The 21,118-nt window shown below is 45.2% G+C and overlaps 1 protein-coding gene across 1 annotated transcript; it reads left to right on the top strand.

Annotated features, from left to right (window-relative positions):
- Positions 1 to 4,464: 4,464 nt before the first annotated feature.
- On the top strand, positions 4,465 to 20,879 carry Fmo1 (flavin containing dimethylaniline monoxygenase 1). The gene is made up of 8 exons (XM_027934972.2): positions 4,465 to 4,599; positions 11,053 to 11,241; positions 12,179 to 12,341; positions 15,430 to 15,572; positions 17,141 to 17,340; positions 18,841 to 19,196; positions 19,668 to 19,740; positions 20,140 to 20,879. The coding sequence occupies exons 1-8, from the start codon at positions 4,468 to 4,470 to the stop codon at positions 20,480 to 20,482; spliced, it is 1,599 nt and encodes a 532-aa protein (XP_027790773.2). The 5' UTR covers positions 4,465 to 4,467; the 3' UTR covers positions 20,483 to 20,879.
- Positions 20,880 to 21,118: the final 239 nt, after the last annotated feature.

Raw genomic sequence — 21,118 nt, 5'->3', positions numbered from 1 at the left:
CTAAAAATAGCAGAATGTGAAGAAGCCACTGAAAGGCAATCTTCTCATTTTTCATTAATACAAATCTCTAGCTAATTAGGTAAAATAATCATGATTTTGCTCAGTCAACACTTTAAAGTCCTTTGCTACCCCTCAGGTCAGCAGCATGTCCAGTAAGGCCCAGGGATCTCCTTAGTGTATACCACGTATACATCAAGGTAAGTGCTTAATTATTACTAGGCTTTGGGACATTAATGGTGGCCCTAACTCTCCAGGTGTTCCTGACTCAATTTTTAAAATCATACTTGAAGTAATACTAGTCTTCAAGGTGTACCTTCTGGGTAAAAATTAGGTTTGAAGTCATCCAAGTTATCATCATCTTCAGAGCTTCAGGAAGGCACCGAACTCCAAGGACTAACGATGCTATCTCCCTGCCAAGGATTCAGTAAGCCAGAAAGAAGGCCAGGTGTGATCCCAGTGGCTAGCAACATGCTCAGGGTTTACAAGGCCTCCAGATGCACAGCCAGAGGCCGTGGTCACACAGTATTAGGATCAACAGAAAAGATTAATTCTTCCAGAGCCCTCTCCCTGCCTCAGTTCACCAATGTCTCTTCGAGTTCACTCTCTGTGCCTGGAGGAGTCATTTCAACATTATGCATCAGTTATCAATTAACTGGTCTAACAATGACATCATCACCACCATCACCATCCTACACAGAATTCACTAGGTGCAAGGCTTCTGACAGAGATGACGTCATCTAACCACTGCAATTACTTGAGTCAGGTATTATGATGCCTATTTTATTAGCACCACATTCTAATCAACTGAACTAATTGGCCAGACATTACATCTACTTTAAATTAGGAAAATGGAGCTGAGAAATTTTTCCAAGATTACTCTGGCAATAGCTGGTGAACACAAATCACTCCAGGACTTGTGATTTCAAAAGCCACACTCTTCCGATGCCATCTGCCTAGAATTTCCCAAGGGTTTGGGCGATCATTGATACTTTTTTGTGTTTTTAAAATTAAACTTAAAAAATGCGAGTGACGTCCACTGAACTTCTATTCCAGAAAGGAAGGGAGGGGGATGGAAATAGGAAAGAGAAGAATGAATCGGACATAACTTTCTTATGTTCACATATGAATACATGACCAGTGAAACTCCATATTATATACAACCACAAGAATGGGAAGTTATACTCCATGTAGGTATAGTATGTCAGAATATACTCTTACCATCTTATCTGTCCAAAAAGAACAAATAAAAAAAATTTTAAAGAAAAAACTGTGATATATATGATTTTTTAATAATAATTTTGTCTAAATGTGAAATGGTCCAAAACTCTTAAAAGTGAAGTTCTGTTTTTGCAGCTATTAGCACAGTTGTCCAGTTTTATTCTTGTCCCTTTAAAAAAGTTGATAAGCAATGGGGATGGCGCTGTAACCCCCAAACTTATTCACAGATTGCAGGCAGAAGAATGAGTCTAAAGTGCACGTTCCCAGTGTTTTTCTTGGCGTTTCACTGATGCAACAAACCAACAAGTTAAAATGTAAGCAACAGCCAGCAGTAGGTTCAAAATTTTTCATAAGGGTCCTATTTCTGACTCCTCCGGCAACACTGGTTCGGGCTGTTTGATTTCCGCTAGCTCCAGAGTCCTGAGTGGCCGTGGGAATTGTGAGTACATAAAGTAAGTAACCAGATGCGATCTCGGCTTCCTTTGGACGAGGAAGATAGGGCTGGAAGTTTTCCTGTTCTGCTGTGCTTAGGGCAGAGGTGTCTCACAGAACTGGCTCCCTCTGCTCGCAACCCCACCGGGCTCCACAGGGAGCGATGGTGAGTGCTGGGGTACTGTGAAGGGCTGTGAAGTCGGAGACTGCTGAGCCTTGTGTGTGCCCGGGGTGTGAGTTCAGGGTGGGTCAATCACCCGGGAGTTGAAATGAAGGGGAAACTTGGAGCTGTAATGCCAAGGGAAATGGGTCCTTTTTCCTGTGCTTCACCAATAGCCCCCAGCAGGGTCTGCGACAACCCTTAGGTTGTCTACCAAAGGCTGGCACTTGGCACAAGAGGCCAGGAGCAGGCTACCCCTGAAATGCGACTGACTTGGGCTGGCATGTTGTCATTTGTTTGCTTGTTTGTTTTGTATAATAATATTCGGATTTCACTCTTTTTTAAAGAATTTAACCTCTATTTTTTATTCGTTGGTTACATGGTGCTGAGGATCGAACCCGGTGCCTCACCCACGCTAGGCAAGCCTCCACCACTGAGCTTCAGCCCCAGCCCTTATATTTCACTCTTGATCACGATTATTTAATACCGGGATTTATGGACCTGCTGAGCACTGTCTGTGCAAGTCCTCAAACCTTGGAATAAAAGGATGTCACCCCTTCATCTCTTGTTCCACCACAATTTTCCTGCAATGGCTTTTTATCACAGCAACTGCTCAATACCCACTTTGCAAGAATATGATGTCACTGAATGGAGCACAGCCCCAGCACTTGCTAAAATTGCAAAATGCCTTGATCTAATTAGTTCTTGGCAGAATTGCATGGGCTTTTCTTGAAAATGTAAAATTACTCAAGGCACTTCTGCAGTTTGGTAACGACAGCCCAGCCTTGTGTTCTAACCCCCTGCCCCATATTATCACAATAAATCAAAGTGGACACTCCACCTGGCTTCAAGTAAACTACATATTTGCATTTTACTTCTCTGGAGTAGAGGATACAGCATAAAATCCACAGGGGGGTGGGGGTGGGGAATACAGTAGTTTTTAACCTTGTGGTTAAAATTTTGTAATTTGTGCAACCAAACATAACTTCCCAGCTCATTTAGCAATTCTGTGTGGCTAAAGTTATCTTACGTGTTATTTTTTTTTTATGTATATAAAATCACTTTCACTCAGGGACACCTACCTTAGCAGTTTAGTTATATTTTCTTAAACTTTTAGTATTTCTTTCCTATGTAGTCAGCTTTGATGAGGTTGTCTTCATTAAAATAATAAGATGTCTTTTAACACTTCCAACAAAGAAGTGGCCAAATTTTACTGAATATCCATATAAGAGCAATGACCGTGGAAGGTTGATGCTTGCCTTCGCCTGTGAAAAAGCATGCCAATAATCAGCAAGGTAATAGTGTCCTTATCACCCTAATAAATTTCTTATTGTTTTTATCAGTCACTTTATCTAAAAGTATAGCAACCCTAACTGGAAATTATTTTTAGTTAAAGTTAAGGAGAAAAACTTTTCATTTTTTAAAGCATTTATTGAATCACTCTGTTATTGAATCACTCGGGTTCCGTGGTCACCAGCCTTGGAGGAGTGTCGGAAGTGTTGATTCTACCTGAGTGATGACGTCCCCATGTCCCGTACCTTCTGAGGTTTGCTTTTCCAAATGTGAGGCGAGCTCATGGGAGTCCTGGCATCCACCAGGAGTGTCCAGTAAGAAAAGTCAGAAGGAAGGGAAGAGCTCTGGGGTGCAGAGGCCTATCCTCGCGCTCCTCTGTTTCTCCCTCTGCCTTCCTCCTGTCACCATTCCTATGTTTCCCTACTCATTTCTTTCATTTTCTACAAGACATCTTTTTACACATATATTTTCAGTTTTTTTCCAATGACTCTGATTCCAAATATCCTGTAACTTTGTACATAAACCCATGTTGTTAAGGCAGATGTCCACAAAATATCAAAGAAAAATCTCATGAAGATAAGGAAGCAACATTTATGGGGGGGGGGTAACTGCCCCCAAGTACTGTGAAAAGTGCTTTTTATTCATCAGTCAATTAAATTGTACACTGAGCCGGGTGCAGTGGTGCACACCTATAATCCCAGCGGCTTAGGAGACTGAGGCAGGAGGACGGTGAGTTCAAAGCCAGCCTCAGCAAAAGAGAGGCACTAAGCAACTCAGTGAGACCCTGTCTCTAAATAAAATACAAAATAGGGCTGAGGATGTGGCTCAGTGGTTGAGTGCCCTTGAATTTAATCCCCTGTACAAAAAAAAAAAAAATTTTTTTTTACAATGTCTAAGACCAGTTATACTTCTAGCTTCAGACTAAAGAGAAGGAAACTGAGACACATAATCATTAAATCACTTAATTCATGCCATGATAATCAATCAGCACTGAATTTCAAACCCAGGTCTCTGATTCATAACCACTGCCCCAATGACCCAGAAAAAGTCGTAAGGAGATTTACTGCTCAGAGAATTTCTACATGATGCATGTTTGATAAAAGGTCACTTTGAGGGAGGAATCTTTGACCCAGGATATTAGCTACCTGCAAATATTTGCTCAATTAATGTTTTTTAATTGAGAAGTATATAAGGTGAAGCATGAGTTCATTTACCAAACACGCCAGAGGCGGCCACAGAGGACTCAAACTGAGAGACCTCCTTAATCCTCAGATGCTTTTCCTGGTTGTCGGGGCTGCCAAGGGTGGGGTGGGGCTTCTGTGGATCCAGTCTTAGCTCCGCTGCCTTTTCCCACTCAGGAGATCATGGCCAAGCGAGTGGCGGTCGTGGGAGCCGGCGTCAGTGGCCTGGCCTCCGTCAAGTGCTGTCTGGAGGAGGGGCTGCAGCCCACCTGCTTCGAGAGGAGCGAGGACATCGGGGGGCTGTGGAGGTTCACCGTGAGTGGGGTTCTGTGCTTCTGACTGTCGGAGGTGGCTTGAGCGGTGTAACAGGAGACCGTGTTTCTTTCACAAGGGCTGGTGGCCCCGGGAAAGGCCAATGTCTGCGGGATGGGGGGGCAGGAGGGGCGCTGAAAGTGTCAGAGATACAAATGGGTCGGCCGAGGGCGGGAGGGAGGTGTGCCGCAGCCGCAGCCTACGACTGCACCAGGGGGAGGTGGGGGAAATGTCAACAAGCAAGCCACAGAGTTTGGAAGGAATGGGGTGACCGGACAAGCCCAGGACCGGGAGCAGGCGCAGAGCCAGGGTCTAAGCAGCCCAGAGCCTGCAGCGTGGGGGTAACAGCAGGAACTCCAGCCTCTGCCTGCAAGACCCCCGCTTTACGGACACCTGCATTAGAGTGGCCAGGGCTCAGTGCAGGATGAGTCCCAGGTCAAGGTCCTGGGCCCAAGCAATCCCAGACCAGCCGGGAACAATCAGAAACAAAGCAGGTGAGTTTGGAGTCTTTTTGGTTCCCCAAACAAAAGAGAAGACATATTCTAAAACTGGTTGCAGGCTGGATAGGAGAGGGGACTAGAACTCTCACCTTTACTGGCCTGAAGCCCAGGGGGCGCCCAGCAGCCCTGCTTCCGGCCACTGAAACCCAACCCAGGCAGACAGTTTTGTGGAGCCCCAGTGCTCTGCCGCGGGGCACTACAGCAGAGCTCCCCAAAACTCTTGTTTTTGCCTCTGCAGAGCAAAAATATTTCCTATGAGGTTTAAATCTGTGAAGAGGAACATTGTCAGGAATCGTGACAACAAGGTGTCCGACAGCCTCAGAGCCTCTGAGAGGCTCAAGGGGAAAAACTCAGCGTTCCTCCATTATAGCACTGCAGAATTTGGAACCAGAGTCAATAATTTTATAATTCAGGGAGCAAAGCTTCAGAGAGGCTAGGGCTGCTGGTTTGTGCACAGTCCGCCAGCACAGGCCAGCGTGGCTCGCACACAGAAGTGTGCATCTGAGAATGCGGCCAGCCACCGTATGTGATCACTGAGACGCGCAGGCTCTCCAAAAACAGATGCAACGGAGCACATCTGTCCCCATAATTCAAACTGCATATGGTCCAACAGGATGGCAGAGCCCTGATACCTGAGCCAAACTCTCCCCACCCTGTGTCTACTGAGGACAATACTAACCAGTCAACCTTTCCTCTAATAAGTCTCAGATTCCTTCAGGTATTCCAGACAAATACAACCAGTCAGAGCTGGGAGTTTCCTGAAAGATAAAACTGCCCAATTAGCAGAGTTATCTGGCTAAGGTGATCTCAGTCAAGGCAAAAAGCGAGTCCAAAGACTAAAAGCTGTACTTTGCCTCTTGGGATGACAAAATGCTCCCTAAGCAGGAAGCAAGCGGTGACATATACCTGTAATCCCAGGGGCTCAGGAGACTGAGACAGGAGTATTGCGAGATCAAAGCCAGCCTCAGCAATGGCAAGGCACTAAGCAACTCAGTGAGATTCTGTCTCTAAATAAAATACATAATAAGGCTGGGGATGCTGGCTCAGTGGTTGAGTGCCCCTGAGTTCAATCCCCTGTACAAAAAACAACAACAAAAAATTCTCCTTATTCTTCACACTAAAACTCACTCATCTAAGAATCAAGAGAAACAGGTCTCCATCCATCTGAAGCCAACTGGCTGTGTGACTTGTGCAGATCAAACACCCATGCAGGGGGACACAGAAATGAGAAGGGTCCGCCTGCGCAGGGAGCCGTCAGGCAGATGGGAGAAGCCCGCATCTTGCAAGTCAGAGATGGCGCCTGGGTGGTCACATGGGGGAGACTCAGGAAGCCAGGGGAGGTTCGTGGAAGAGAGGCATGATGGTGGCCCTGAAGGATTTCAACAGGCAGAAGAGGCTGGACAGAAGGTGCCAGGGAGGGACCAGCAAAGAGAAAGTGCCAGGTGTGTTCAGGAAATTAAAAAGCCTTTTGGTTTAGAGGAATAATGGGAAGGAGGAGGGTGGCTGAATGTCTGGGCCAGAAGTTCAAATTCAGCTTGAAAAGCAACTTGAGCAACATCACCAGTCGTGGTTGTGCTTGCAGTTGTTCTCGATGAGTTGTGTTGTGTGCGTGATAGGAAGACCCAGAGAGGTCTGTAGGTGAAGAGAGGATCTATGGGCAGCAGGAAGCCACTGACCACTGGACACCAGTCCAGGCTGGGACAAGACCCTGGCAGACAAGAGCAGTGGGACTGTACCTGGAGAGGCAGAGAGGCCGGCGCTGAGGGAAAGGGAAGGTGGGCGCAGGAGCAGCACCCCAGGGCCTCAGCTTCAGCGGCAGGGGGCGAGGAGGGTGCAGGGGTGGCACATGGAACTGGAGGACTGGGGAAATAGAGGAGCTGGCGAAGAGACGCTGCGGGGAACGTGGTAGGACATCAGAGGACGGTGAGTAGTGGGCAAGGTAAATGCCACCCCGCCACCAAGTCGTTCCGCCTGTCACCTCACTTATAAAATGAACCCGTGGAGCAGTTTGAAAAAAAGACAGTGCTGAATCATCAGTAGCCTGGGAAGTAGGAAAATCCACCCGACCTTCATTTAGCAGCCTTCTCTTGATATACAAGTCTCTGGGAGAACCTTTATAGTACTTTGAAAATGCCCAAAGTCGGTGTTCTTGAAGGTGCTTTCCAACTCGAACACACTATGTATGAGCCTCCTGCACTGACAAGGGACGTGACCCTGCTGGCTGGGCCTGGGCCCAATACCCCAGACTTGGGCTTTTCCAGGAAAAACAGCCAGTGGGAGGCAAGAGGGCAGCGGAGCTGTTCTTGGATTCCACCCTGAGGGCTGAATTTCTCCCTCCACCGCTCCTCGGTGGCTGCATCTGTGATACATTATCTCACCACAGGTTCCAGTGTTCCGCCAAGCCTTCTTCTAAGTTATGCAAAGAGGGGGGTTTTCTCTTCTGTTTTCATTTGTTTCATTTTTTATTTCCATTTGCTTTAAGGTCTCATAAAACACAAGGTGCCTGCTTATCCGGCTCCTGCAGGTCCCCTTTACTCTCTGATGCTGAAACAATCCGTTACAAATGCTTTCAATTTTGAAATACTCTTATGTAAATCTTCACAAAGCACATCATGTATCTCAGCCTCCTTCAACTTTCCGTGTGTTAGAGTGTGAGTGTGTGTGTGCGTGTGGGTGTGAATGTGTTAGCCTTGTATTATTAACAAAAACTGCCAGCATTAACAATAAAGTATTTACTCTGTGGCTTGGGAGCCAGGAAAGTGTGAGAGGGAGTTGCCCTTGCGCTAGTCAATCCCACCATGTTTATGATGCATGTTTTTCTCCCCCTCTGCAGCTTCCCCCCTGGGTGTGTGCTCGTCTTATAGATCCTCAGGGCTACTCTTCTTATTCCTGTTCCCAATTACCATTTAGATTAAAGCAAACCAACTTCACATGTGATTCTAATGCCCACCTTCACGTTGAAGGATGTTCTCAAACTAGGCTCTAGAATGCGGTGGCCACTGGCCACACAGAGCCATGGAGCACTTGAAATGTGTCTGGTATGACGAAGGAACTGAATTTTTTATCTCAACTGATTTCAATTTTAAACTCAGTTCAGTTATTGTAGAACTTCTAAGTATATTTGGATCAACATGGGTGAGTCCACTTTTTCTAGTGAAAATTGAGCATATGTTGGCATATGTAGAAAACACACATCATATCTTGAAGGCAGTCTGACAAGAAGAATGTGAAGCCCTTCAATAATAATCTTATATTGATTGCATCTTAAAATCATAATATTTAAAATATATTGAGTCAAGTAAAATATACTTTAAAAATTAATCCACTTGTTTCTTTTTACTTTTTGAAAAACTGTGGCCACTAGAGAATTTAAAGCCACATATGTGGCCCCCTCTGCATTCCTACTGCGCGAAGCTGTTGTAAAGCCTTTTACTCAACGCGTGGTCCGTGGGCCAGCAGGATGTAACTCAAAGATGGGACTATGTTTTGGAAACTGTTAAAATGCAGACTCTCAGGCTCACCCAGTCCTACTGAGTCAGAATCCACACATTAGTAAGATTTTTCCCAGCAACTCTTAGCAACATTCAGAGGCACTGGGATGGATAGCTGTGCTTCTCAAACTGGAGAGAACAACCCGATTTTCTTCATTTCCAATTAACTAACTATAGGCTATTATTTATCAAATGTAATAAAAACAAATTTTTAGAAAAAATGAAAAATACACAACAAAAATGTATGAGAAACAATGAATTCAAAATTTGTATTGAGTCAAAAGTCATAAGATTAATTTTCATAAATATCACTAAACATAGAAAATAATGACAAAAAAGGACACGTTGTTCTCTGTGCACATAGGTAATTAACACAGACAGCCACCATTACACTTGTACCTTTCAGCCAAACAAAACACTTGGTATGATATAACAGTTTTCGATATTAAATACCTGCAGACACACTCTTAATACACAGTGTGTATTGATATTTAAGGTTTTTTTTGATATGAGGATCTTGCTTCTTGCTTATCAAGGTACCTAATCTGAATTGGATGGATGGAGATAATCTTTCAGTGGAACAATGTAAATCTACACTAAGTGTTGCCTACAGTGCTCAGAGTAGGAAAACAAGGCTCAGGAGTGTGCTGACTAGACTGAGGAAGAGGTTTTAACACCATCTCAGCAAGTGCAAGGAATTCTTTTTTAAAAAAATAAAACTACTATGCGAAGTGAAGCAAATAGTGCTGTTTTTAAAAATCTATCTTCTGTCCTTTCTCAGGAGCCAGTTCAAATAATTCATTCTGTAAGTTTACATTTAAAGATAAGGTTTTGTTTCTTTCAGTGAAATGAAACGATTCCAGATTTTATGCACTTAGGTATGACAGTTTCCAACAAGGCTTGAACACCACACATTCTGCTGCAGTTCTAGGCCTGTGGCTAGAGCACAGGCTAGACTCCACGCAACTCAAAGGAAACAAGGAAACAAGGCCCATCTACGTCCTGTGCCACAAAGAGGGCTGCATGAACTTGGATGCTGAATGGTGTCCCATTATTGCTGTAGAAGGTTCTGAATGCTTACTCTCAATTTCTGCATGTATCTTGTCACAGACTGGTGACCACCAGTTCATAATGGCACCTCCAACACGCGACACTTGATTAGTGCTGCTGTAGGTATTCAGTGAGATAACAGAGCAAGATTTAGAGTCACCTTCTCAGAGGCCTTTCAGCCTCCAGATTTCTAGCTTTGTTCTAGATCAATGAAGCTGTCAGATATGGAGTCACAGATAAGCAGGTTATAAAAAAAAAAAGTCAAATCAACTGATGAGATCAGTCATGTTGATTTAAACCACAGAGGTTTTTATCATTGCTTTTTAGTCTCAATGATTACTGTACATTTCATGCAGGTCTAGGTTTCTACCTCATAGAGGCAACAGTAAGCCCTCTACGTATATGAGGTTCATGTTCACTTACTTATGTAAATAAAATAATTTCGACATCACTGGAAAAAGAAACTATACAAATCCAAGATAGTGAATGACATTGAAATACAGGGACCTTCCCACCGAAATCAGGAGCGCAATCCTCCACATCCAAAGACAGATGCAAAGTAAAGATATTACGAAAACTTCTTGGGACAGTCTAATGAGATGCTGATGTTTACTTGTTATTCCAGTCAAAACAGAGGGTAGAAAACTGGTCAGAATGTGCCATCCACACAGTTGTTCAATCTGGAAACCTTTGGCTGTTCTACTGGAGCCCCTAAATCCAACTGTCCCGGAGTCCTATGCCTTCTACCTACCACCGGTCACAAATGCCAGCTTTCTGGGTGGCAACAGCCACCACCTGTATTCAGGTCCTCACTAGCAATCACATATTTGTGTTTTAGGCTCTTAACTGACCCTCTTCCTTTTTTTCCAGCCCTCTCTAATCCATCTTTTGTAGATCCAGAATAACTTTTCCAAAATTTAATATGAATCACTTCCATGTTTAAAACTTTCAGTGGATTACATGACCTTTCCATAAAAATCCACATCCCTTAACTTTGGATACAAAACTTTCATATTCTGTATAATCATTTCAAGAATACTCTATGAAACCAAAGTAGCTAACAATTGTTCATTGTCCAGAAACTGCTTCCAGGCTCTCATCTGTTTCTCCATTCTCCTGTTCTTTGTAGTGATACTGCATGAATTTGAACAGGTAAGTTTACCCTGGATTTATTTGTTAGCATGTGATGAATGAAAGAATGATTCTGATTATGTGATTTATACTAGGGACGAATGTCACCTCCTAGATGCAGAACAGCAAATCCTATTAGAAAGGTGGCAGGCATCATGCGTCATCTGGATCACCTTAAGCTTGGTCAATGTTGAGATTTCTAAAAGGTTTACATCCATTGTGTGTGTGTGTGTGTGCGCACGCGCACGCACGTGCCTGCTCACCCATGAGCACTGTTTCTACAGGAACATGTTGAAGAGGGTAGAGCCAGCCTCTACAAGTCTGTGGTTTCCAACAGCAGCAAGGAGATGTCTTGTTACTCGGATTTTCCCTTCCCAGAAGATTGTCCAAACTATGTGCCTAATTCTCATTTCCTACAATATCTCAAAATGTATGCAAACCAGTTCAACCTTCTGGAATGCATTCAATTCAAGGTAAGACACAAACTTCAGTTAGTAGTCAGAAAGTGTTCTCCTGCCTATTTTCTATTCCTTCTCTATAGCATAGCTCTGGATTCTGTAAAGAAGAGCTGAACTGGCAAGCTCAAAGACACCTTTTCTAAAAGACAGAGTTGATAATACAAATGTAGAAACTCAATAGGCATATCGAATAATATGAAGCTAGGAAGATCTGAGAAGCCCATCTTCCTTGAAAATTGAATAGAATAAAAAACAAAGTATCTCTGTTAGTGCATTTTTTTTTTTTTGCTTTTAAATCTGACTTATATTCGGTTTACTATAAATATATTTCCTGGGGCTGAAGGCAAAGTCAGTTGCCTAGCATGCACAAGACTCTGCGTCCAGTCCTTGGTACTGCAAGTAAATAAATAAACTTCCTGAATTCTAATACTCACGTACATGTATGTACTCAATGAGTACAAAATATTTGAATTTATACCACTCCCAAATGTTCAGGCCATAAGCTTAGCAATTTCCAAAAGCTCTCTAGGTCAGGAAAAATCTCAGCAACATATTCTATAGAACTTTCCATAAGCTACTTGGGAGCAAACTTAGGTCTTCAAGAGTACATCCATTCTCTATTAAAGGAATTGTTGTTAGGGCTCAGAGACAGAGAACATCGCACCACAGAAACAAAAACCAAGAGACATCTGGTACCTTCCGTATAATCTTTGTTCTGTCACTTGCTGTGAGGATTTGAGCAGGTCCCTTAAAATCCATGACCCCAAGCTTAGAGTATTTCCAGCCAAGAAATCATGGCTAGTCTGAGAGCCTGATTTGATTTGAATGAGGTGCTTATTAATTCTGTTTGGTCTTTGTTCTAGAACTTTTGAAATGTCCACTGGCACATTAGCCAGCAAGTCACTAAGGGCACCTTGACAACTGCTAATCACGTCTGTGATTCTTTTTTCAGACCACAGTCTGCAGTGTAACAAAACGCCCAGATTTTGCCGTCTCTGGCCAGTGGGAGGTGGTCACAATGCATGAAGGGAAGCAAAGCTCTGCCACCTTTGATGCGGTCATGGTCTGCACTGGTTATCTCACCACCCCGTATTTGCCACTGGACTCCTTTCCAGGTACACACAGCGCGTTCTGCATATGACCTTAAATGGTTTCCTGGGACCCATGCTGATACTTGATTGGTCTGGGGATGCATCCCTATGGCTCCTCCAGTAAATACCTGTGAGGGAACAGTTTTCGTAATTGGCACTTCTTCTAACTGTTTTTTTCAAACAACCAATGAGTATGGAAGAGAATGACGGGTAACTTAACTTAGTGAGCAGCTTTATGTCCCTGAGGTTCCCTGTTCCTCCTTAAGTGATACCCGGCAACATGGGCCACTTGAACAAGCTGCTTACCTCAGCAGCATCTGCACAGTGCCAGAGCTGAGCTTAGAGGCCACAAAGGTCAACCTGTGAATAGAAGAAAGAGCAATTCCATTTTTTGTTTGTTTTATATGAGCCACAGCAATTAGCTAGATTAGGGGTTTATGGAAGTGGATCAATAAATAGTCAACAGAGAAATGAACCTTGGGAGACAAGTCCAGACACCTTTGGGTCTTACTTTCTTTATTTAGCTTTTGCAATCATAATTCATGTTAATCTGTGCCAAATTTCAATTGGACTTCAACTGAAGGGAATAGAAAACACAATAGTTTGGTTTATTTCACCTGCAGTAAGCATTTAAAATGTTAAAACTCCTGGGCTGGGGTTCTGGATCGGTGGTGGAGTGCTTGCATCACATGTGTGAGGCACTGGGTTCGATTCTCAGCACTGCATATAAATAAATGATTAAAATAAAAGTCCATCAACAACTAAAAAAATATTTAAAAAAAAAATGTTAAAACTCAGTCGAAGTCATCTCAATATGGCCTGGAGTAATCCCAAGACTCATCTTAAACAATAAATTCATGTTCTTCCAATGGTTCTGAATCTTCCCCAGAGACTTCTCAAGTCAGGTCCAATGAGGATAATGCGTATCCTGAAAACTGCCATAGAACAGAATCACTGGATTAAAAAGAACAAGTTCGGTCTTCTTCCCAGGCAGGAAATGGTGCCTCAGGTTCCAGGGTCTGAGTGTTCAACAGGCTTTGCTCTAACACACCCAATTATGGATGCTCTCCATCCACAAGACGACACACCTCCGAGTTCTCACCTGCAGAGCAAAGCCCCAGGCAGCCATTCCTCTGATCTCTCAGGAAAGAGTGCCTGGCTTAGGGTCATCCAGAGAATCCAGAAAGTTCCATAGCACAGGGGAAACTGGACTGATTCATCACCTTTGGTGAATTACACAGGTGCTAGCAATATACACGAGGACCTGACCACATGTGGTCTGCATTGAAGGTATGAATACAGTTTTATGGAGGAATTAGTCTATGTATGACCTGGAGGGTACCAATACACATGTTCAGTGAAGTCGTGTGCCTCCCATGGTCTTAGATCTGCCCTAGAAGCCTCCTCAGGAGTCCTGTCAGAGTAGGATAAAGCACACCCTGCCCGCACAGAGGCCAAATGTGCTCAGTTTGAACAGGATGAGCTTGGGACCCAGAAGGCATGAATTCTAAGCTACATAACTAACTAGAGCTTACCGTCTTTTACCTCCCGCTGCTTCTTTCCTCCATAAACGGAGGAGCGTGGATCACCTCACCCAACAGCATGTGTCACTCATCAAACAAGGAGGCTCTGTGAGACTTAACCAGCCACTACCAATCTGAAATCCCCAGCTAACAGCTGTCACAGAGCCTTTGAGCACCAGGAGTCTATGATCTGGATTGAAATGCAGCCCCCCAATCTCTACAGCCCCCTTCCTTCCTAACAGCAGACGCCCTGCTCTGCACATACACCCTGGGGTGGTTGTTAACCCTGACAAAAATCCAAATTCACTGAAGACATTTTAAAAATGTGTCGCCAGTTCTGGAGGAAACTCCAAAGGAGGTATTCCAAAAAGTCTTAGTGAAAATAATAGATATCAAAATTAAAATAAATGCAGAATTTCCCCCAAATGACTATTTTTATTCACTCAGCTATATACAGTCTGGTATTCACTAACACAGCCACATTCACCTAATATAAGTTCCCACTCTATCCCCGATGAGGTAAGAAAGCAACTCAGCCATATGAAGTCTGTTTTGTCTCTTGGTGACCCAAATAGCCTACTCCGGGGAGAATCTAAGGTAACCTAAAGACTAGAGATATTTCTCTTCAGCTTTTCCTTCTCAGGGGTTCATGCTGGGTTTTTGTACTGAGTTAATATTTGAACTTGTTTGCATCCAGGCTATATTCTATAAGCTGTGGACTGTGGTCAGGTTTTAACCAGGATTCAAGCTAGAATCCTAAGGATTCAGGGTCACCTGGTCTTGACAAGGCCACTACTCACAAGCAGATACCTTTATCCCCCAGGAGAATCTCAGTATCTTATCAACTGGTTCTTTGTTCAGTTCAAATTACTTCTGATTGTGAAACATGGCCTTGAGAGAATTTTCAAAGAGTCTCCGTTTGCATTGGATGTCTCACTAAGTTTAGTCTGGCACTGACTGCCTGGGATACAGCTAGCCCCAAAATCCTGGTGTTGGCCACAACCCAGTTTTCTCTGGATGACTCAGCAAACTCAGGCCGAGTTACCGTCAGTCACCGAGGTGAACTACCAGTGAACTTCCCAAGCTCACATGGATCTTGGTGAATTTGTCTTATTTCCCCATTTCGTCTAGCACAGTGGCAGGCACACAGCAGCAGGCACACAGCGGATGTCCCCGAGTAGAGGCACTGGTTCACAGTTCCCTTTAGATTCTCTACTCCTGTCCGTTGGATGTGAAAAGCTATGCAGCGTGTAAGAGTCGGGTATTAGTGAACAGAACATCATCCCGCTGACTTCCAACAGCCCTTAAACGTAATGACTCCTGCTTAAAACATTTTTATGCCATAATGCTTCAGCCCAGGAGTTAACCATCTTGTAGGTACCGCTCACGGCCCGTCTAATAACATGGAGTCATTCCCTGGCGATATTTTACAAAGTCTTGAATTTGTATTTCAGATTTCCTCAAACTTGAATGTATTAGTAAAAATAACCTGAATTATCTGTCAAAAGGGTGCTATCAACCGAAAAATATTATTAGTATTTTATTCACTGACCCTATAAATCTTCTATTTGACCTTGTTTTATCTCTAGGTATACATACTTTTAAAGGCCAGTACTTTCATAGCCGACAGTATAAATATCCAGACATGTTTAAGGATAAGAGAGTCCTTGTGGTTGGAATGGGAAATTCCGGCACAGACATTGCTGTGGAGGCCAGCCACCTGGCAAAGAAGGTACCACTCTTGATGTGACTTAGTGAAGAGCTTTGTCATAGGCTGCATTTGACACCGTGACAGATGTTCAGGGAGCACAAAAGCCTAACACAATAGATTTTTATTGAGTGTTCATAGTTTGTATTGAGTGTTCATAAATTTTACTGTGAAATCCAGTTGTCTTCTCTCCTCCAAAACCAGCTTCTCTGACTTGTCACACGTGTCATTTCCCAGCCAACCAGCAAGAGCTCTGGGACACACCTCTTCTCTATCCAGTCCCGGAAGTCAGAAGATCCCGGCAACTGTTTCTGGCTAAGGTCTCCCACCTGCCCCATCTCTCCTTACTCGTTGCCACTCCCCCATGGGGGTCCATGCCCCTCTCCCAGTGGGCCCACTGCAGTGGAAATGTCACAATTAGGAGATGGTGACTGCAGAAATTGTAACTGCTGATTGGGAGACTCTGCCAAGCACTGCACTAAACGCCTTCCACTGCGTGGCCACCTCATCACCAAAACAAGCCACTGAAGTAGGGCCCTGGTCTCCCTGCATGCAGAAGAGGAGGCCAAGGGCTTGATGATTGATTCGCTGACTGACAGATGGACTAATTGATTTGAAGGAACTTAGGGTGAATTATCTGAAGAAAGGATAAGGTCCATCCCCCGGGCCCACCTCGTGTGGGTGTGACGTATGGTTATTTCTGTGTCACTAACCATCTGGAAGTTTCTTTAATCAGAAAACATGCTTTGGCATACATCTTATCATCAGCAAAGAAACCCCCCTTAGCTTTGGTCACAATTCATATCCACTGAAAGGCCACCTCTGATTCTGCGTCATGACAGAGGCAGGGTCGTGCACAAACAGTCAGAGCAGCCATGGCCTGCAGCTCTAGCGGGCCATGTGCAGTGCCAGACGCTACACTCCGTGTCATAAAGTCAGACAAAAGCACTGGCGCTGTGGCTGTGGCCCTCGTGCCCCGTCAGGTGGGAGATGAGCACTGTTGAATCAGTTGTCTTGTATTAACAAAGTAATGGATAAGTTAACCAATTTTGTGTGTGTGTTTTGAACAATTACACAGGAAATTACTTGTCCTGTAGGTACCAATACAACAATGAGCTTAGTGAACTGGGTGGTAAACTCAGCCAGCCAATCTGATAAAAAAAAAAAAAAAAAGACTGATTGTATTACTGAATTTTACTGCCAGTTAAACCAGTAGTGTGTGGAGAAATTAACTTTGAAGACAGCCCTGATGGCTTCCACAGCCTGTTCTCATTGCAAACAAGTGGAATTAGTGCAGGTACCTGCGATCCCTGCCCAGCATCTTCCCACGTGGCACGCCGAGGTCCCCAGGTATCTCAAGCCTGGCAGACAATAATGCTTTAATACGCTACATATTCAAATATTATCCCATTAGAATAACTTATAATTATATATTATAATAATATAATTATAACTTATAATTATATATTATAATAATAATAAAAGAGTGGTTAGAAGAGCCAAGACTATCTTGTTAGGTCTGCATTTTGAGGGTGACAGACACATGGTGCCTTTCAGGTCATGACCCATCTACCATCTCTGATTGCTTCCAGGTGTTCCTCAGCACCACTGGAGGGTCATGGGTGATGAGCAGACTCTCGGACTCAGGGAACCCGTGGGACATGGTGTTCACAACACGATTTCAGAACATGTTCAGAAATGCTCTCCCAACTCCAATTGCGAGTTGGTTGCTGGCAAGAAAGATGAACAGCTGGTTCGATCATGTAAATTATGGCTTAGCACCAGACGACAGGTAAATATCATCTATCTGTCCAGGGCTATCAGGGAGATGGGGTCTGAGTGGCATATGCAAGCCAGGCAAGGTCACAGCAACACGACAACAAACCAAAACTGCATTTGAATCCCCTTGATAATAGTAGCTCGCTGTTCCTAAGTGATCAGAGGGTGAATGGAGTACTGTGAACAGCTCTTTGAGGTAGGAGTTATCACCTCTCCTCATTACTGTGGGAAATGGAGGCTTAGCAAAATACAGTCACTTTCACTGATTGTGCAGCGAGTGGGCGCTGGGGCTTCAGCAAGCTACATGGGCCTCCACAGCAGCAAACGGACTTTGTTCACAAAACAACATACTTGCTTTGCTTCATTATGCTGGAAAAACGGAATCCTGCGGTTGCCCTTCCTTGCCTCTCTCATGGCAGAGATGACCGTGATGTCGGTCTGTCTCTTCATTTACAACCTACAACTTATCCCCCAGCAAGAACCAAAAGTCTTACTTCTGCGTTCAGTAGGGTTACAGGGTGGAAAGCCACTACCAGCTGACACTGTAGCTGGAGATCCTGTCTGGTCTCCCTCCAGACCTCAGTCTGGACTAACATGGATGGGTGGTCCCAGTCACCACTGGGGGCCTGCAGCCCCGTCCTGTGCTTTCAACATGCCCTTCTCTCTATTGTCCCCACCACCACCACCACCTAGTTCTTATCTCCACTCCCTGCCTCCAGGTATCTCAAGGGCTGGGACTCCTTCCACCACAAACTCTGACTAGCATAGATGGTGGTTCACAGGACCATAGTACATACATAGAGCTATAGTATCTCCTCTCTTCAATGCAGGTTGTCCTTTGCCATATGTTCTGCATTCTACCCAATGACTTAAGGACGGCAAGTGTCAGTGTCCCAGGTGTTGGTGAATAGAAGAAAGCCTATAGGTGCTAAATGGCTTACCCAAGCTTTGTTAGATATAAGCAGTTGGACAAGGAACCACCCTTATTACCATCTATTGCCTCCATTTCACCACACCATCTCTTCCTGTGCATTCACCATAAGCCATAAACGGCTTATGCAAGAGCAACTCACAAACTGCTCGTCTTACGATCTCAAAGGCATAGCCATAGAAGAGGGCTCTCGCCTGGTTCCTTTGAACACATGGGTTTTCCTTACACAACTGCTTTCTGGAAGAGAAGGGACTGGCTAGAGCTCCCAGCAGCATTCCCAGGATACAGATGCTCCCCTCCCGGCCCTTCAGCACCGGGAGATCTCTAGATGACAGGTGACTGCTGAATACTGAAGACAGGGAGGGTAACAAGGGCTGGGAACGCACTGGCTCCTTACAGGCTCCCAAACTCTAATCAGTTGTAAGCCTTGGACATCCCTGAATCCCCTCCCACCCAGGGAGCTTCCCCCAAGACTGGCACCTCTTGTCCAGCCAGGGAGAGGCCCCGACTGGAGAGTCAGGGAAGGAGGAGGGAGGCTAAGCTGTTTGGTCAGCACTCTCCCCTGCCTGTGCTTTGGTTCAGGGTGCAGTTAAGAGAGCCCGTGATAAACGACGACCTCCCGGGCTGCATCATCACTGGCAAGGTGCAGATCAAGCCCAGCATAAAAGAGGTGAAGGAAAACTCCGTGCTCTTCAGCAACACCCCAAAGGAGGAGCCCGTTGACATCATCGTCTTTGCCACTGGGTACACCTTTGCTTTCCCCTTCCTCGATGAATCTGTTGTGAAAGTTGAAGGTGGCCAGGCATCTCTGTACAAGTATGTCTTCCCTGCACACCTGCAAAAGCCAACCCTGGCTGTGATTGGCCTCATCAAGCCCTTCGGCTCCATAATACCCACAGGAGAGGTACAAGCTCGATGGGTGGTCCAAGTCCTGAAAGGTGAGTGTGGGAAGCAGCAGGGCAGGTGACTTTGGACACTGGAGGTTTTGAGACCATTACCGGCTCCCATTTAAAATGACAGCATCTTTAAAAGCAGGATCCATTCTATATTTCCCTGGATTAGCCTGTCAGGGTGACTTGGACCATTTACCGGGTATCAAAAATATAAACTCCATCTTCCTGTTATTTTGACTGAATTGACAGGCTCAATTAAAATGTAAAAGTTTGGCCAACAGAGTGATAAGTCTGAACGCACTGTGACGTTCTGCTGCATTAAGTAGTGAGATGAAGGGGTGCCTGTGCTTTCTGAGGGAGATAGAATTGCCAGGAGCACACCATCAGCTCAGGCCGAGGACGTTTTCCCCAGAGCTGATGAGTTGCAGGGCACTGGACATGAAGGACGAGGCAGTAAAGCTCCCTTGTCCACAAGCGGGCACCAAAGTCAAACTGCATGGTCCTGTCTACCCATAGGTCTGCATACGTTGCCGCCACCCAGCGTCAGGATAGAGGAAGTGGAGGAAAGGAAACAGAACAAGCCCAGTGGGTGAGTGCACCGCGTAGGCGTGTTTTCTGAATCACAGGGAGGTGGGAAACTGGAGCAGAGAGGTGCAGTTACACTGGGGAAAAGAGGGGAGCTTCTGGAGCATCGGAGACTCGCGGCGGTGGGGTCAGTAGAAGAGCTGGCCAAGGAAAGAGGAGCCGGCGAGTGGGAACCCTGCTGGGCCCTCAGCCCCAGGGTGCAAGCCAGCGGGCCCTGGCAGAGGAAGCTGCTGGCGCAGAACCAGCACATCGGAGACTCCACCCACAGTGTCCTGGCTCTTCCCACCTGCATGGTGCAGTGATAGCTGAGTTTAAAGAGGCAGAAGGAGCCGGCAGCTGTGTTCTAAGGTTATCATCGTGTTGTCTTTTTGTCTCCCCCCACCACCATCTTCCTTTTACAAAGGTTCGGTTTGCACTACTGCAAGGCTTTACAGTCGGATTACATCGAATACATAGACGAGCTCCTGACCTATATCAATGCAAAGCCCAATCTCTTCTCTCTGCTCCTGACGGACCCACGCCTGGCCTTGGCCATCTTCTTTGGTCCCTGCACACCATACCAATTCCGCCTGACAGGCCCAGGAAAATGGCAAGGAGCCAGAAACACCATCCTGACACAGTGGGACCGAACCCTCAAGGCCACCAAAACTCGAACTGTACGAGAATCCCCGTCTTCCTTTGAAAGTCTGTTTAAACTCATTAGTTTTCTGGCTTTCCTTGTTGCTATTTTCCTGATTTTTCTATAAGGAAAAGATCTTCCAAAAGGCTCTTCCGATGCATAGAGTAGATTACAGCTTCTGACCCCTCCATTACAGCGACACTGCCTTCACAGTTAGAAGCCACAGTTACATACTGAAGGCCACCACCCTCCTCCCCAAATGGCTCCAGGGGAGACCTTGATACTCCCGAGCCTCTCCCACCTGTTATGTCTAATGCTAGAGGCTGATGCCCAAGACTTCTGTGCACCTGAAGGCACTGGAAAGTCCTGAGACATTTTAGGAAGAGAGCTGTCCTGGGCAGCACATCTAGAGCCAAAGCTCTCCAGCAAAATCTTTCCCAAAGACCTCACCCAAGAGCCCGGCCCACCTCACAAAAGACTGCTTTGCACCCAAATGATGCTTTTATGTGGCTGAATAAAGACAAAGAAAGAACCCTAGAAACTGGTCTTGAGTGGTCTTTTGTTCTTTTTTTTTTTTTTTTTATGCAAAGGGCACTGCCTTTGCAACCAAATCCCACTGGAATCCATTAGAAAAAGAACTCAGCCAAGCAGCCTCAGAATGAGAGCTAGCAGGGAAAGGAAAAGAGGAGCAAAAGCAAAGAGCCAGTCAGTGCTTTGCCAACCGGGGCCTGCCCACCTCAGGGCTACAGCCGACGAACACGTG

The sequence above is a fragment of the Marmota flaviventris genome, chromosome 12 (assembly GCF_047511675.1).
Source record: "Marmota flaviventris isolate mMarFla1 chromosome 12, mMarFla1.hap1, whole genome shotgun sequence".
Classification (NCBI taxonomy): domain Eukaryota; kingdom Metazoa; phylum Chordata; class Mammalia; order Rodentia; family Sciuridae; genus Marmota; species Marmota flaviventris.
Note: the sequence above shows the minus strand (reverse complement) of the source record. Positions and strands in the feature narration are given on the sequence as shown.

Excerpts from the sequence above, each read along its gene's own strand:
- Fmo1 (XM_027934972.2), top strand. The coding sequence starts at position 4,468 with ATGGCCAAGCGAGTGGCGGTCGTGGGAGCCGGCGTCAGTGGCCTGGCC. Across the intron at positions 15,573-17,140 it reads CCAGCCACCTGGCAAAGAAG|GTGTTCCTCAGCACCACTGG; the intron begins GTACCACTCTTG and ends GATTGCTTCCAG. Across the intron at positions 17,341-18,840 it reads GGCTTAGCACCAGACGACAG|GGTGCAGTTAAGAGAGCCCG; the intron begins GTAAATATCATC and ends GCTTTGGTTCAG.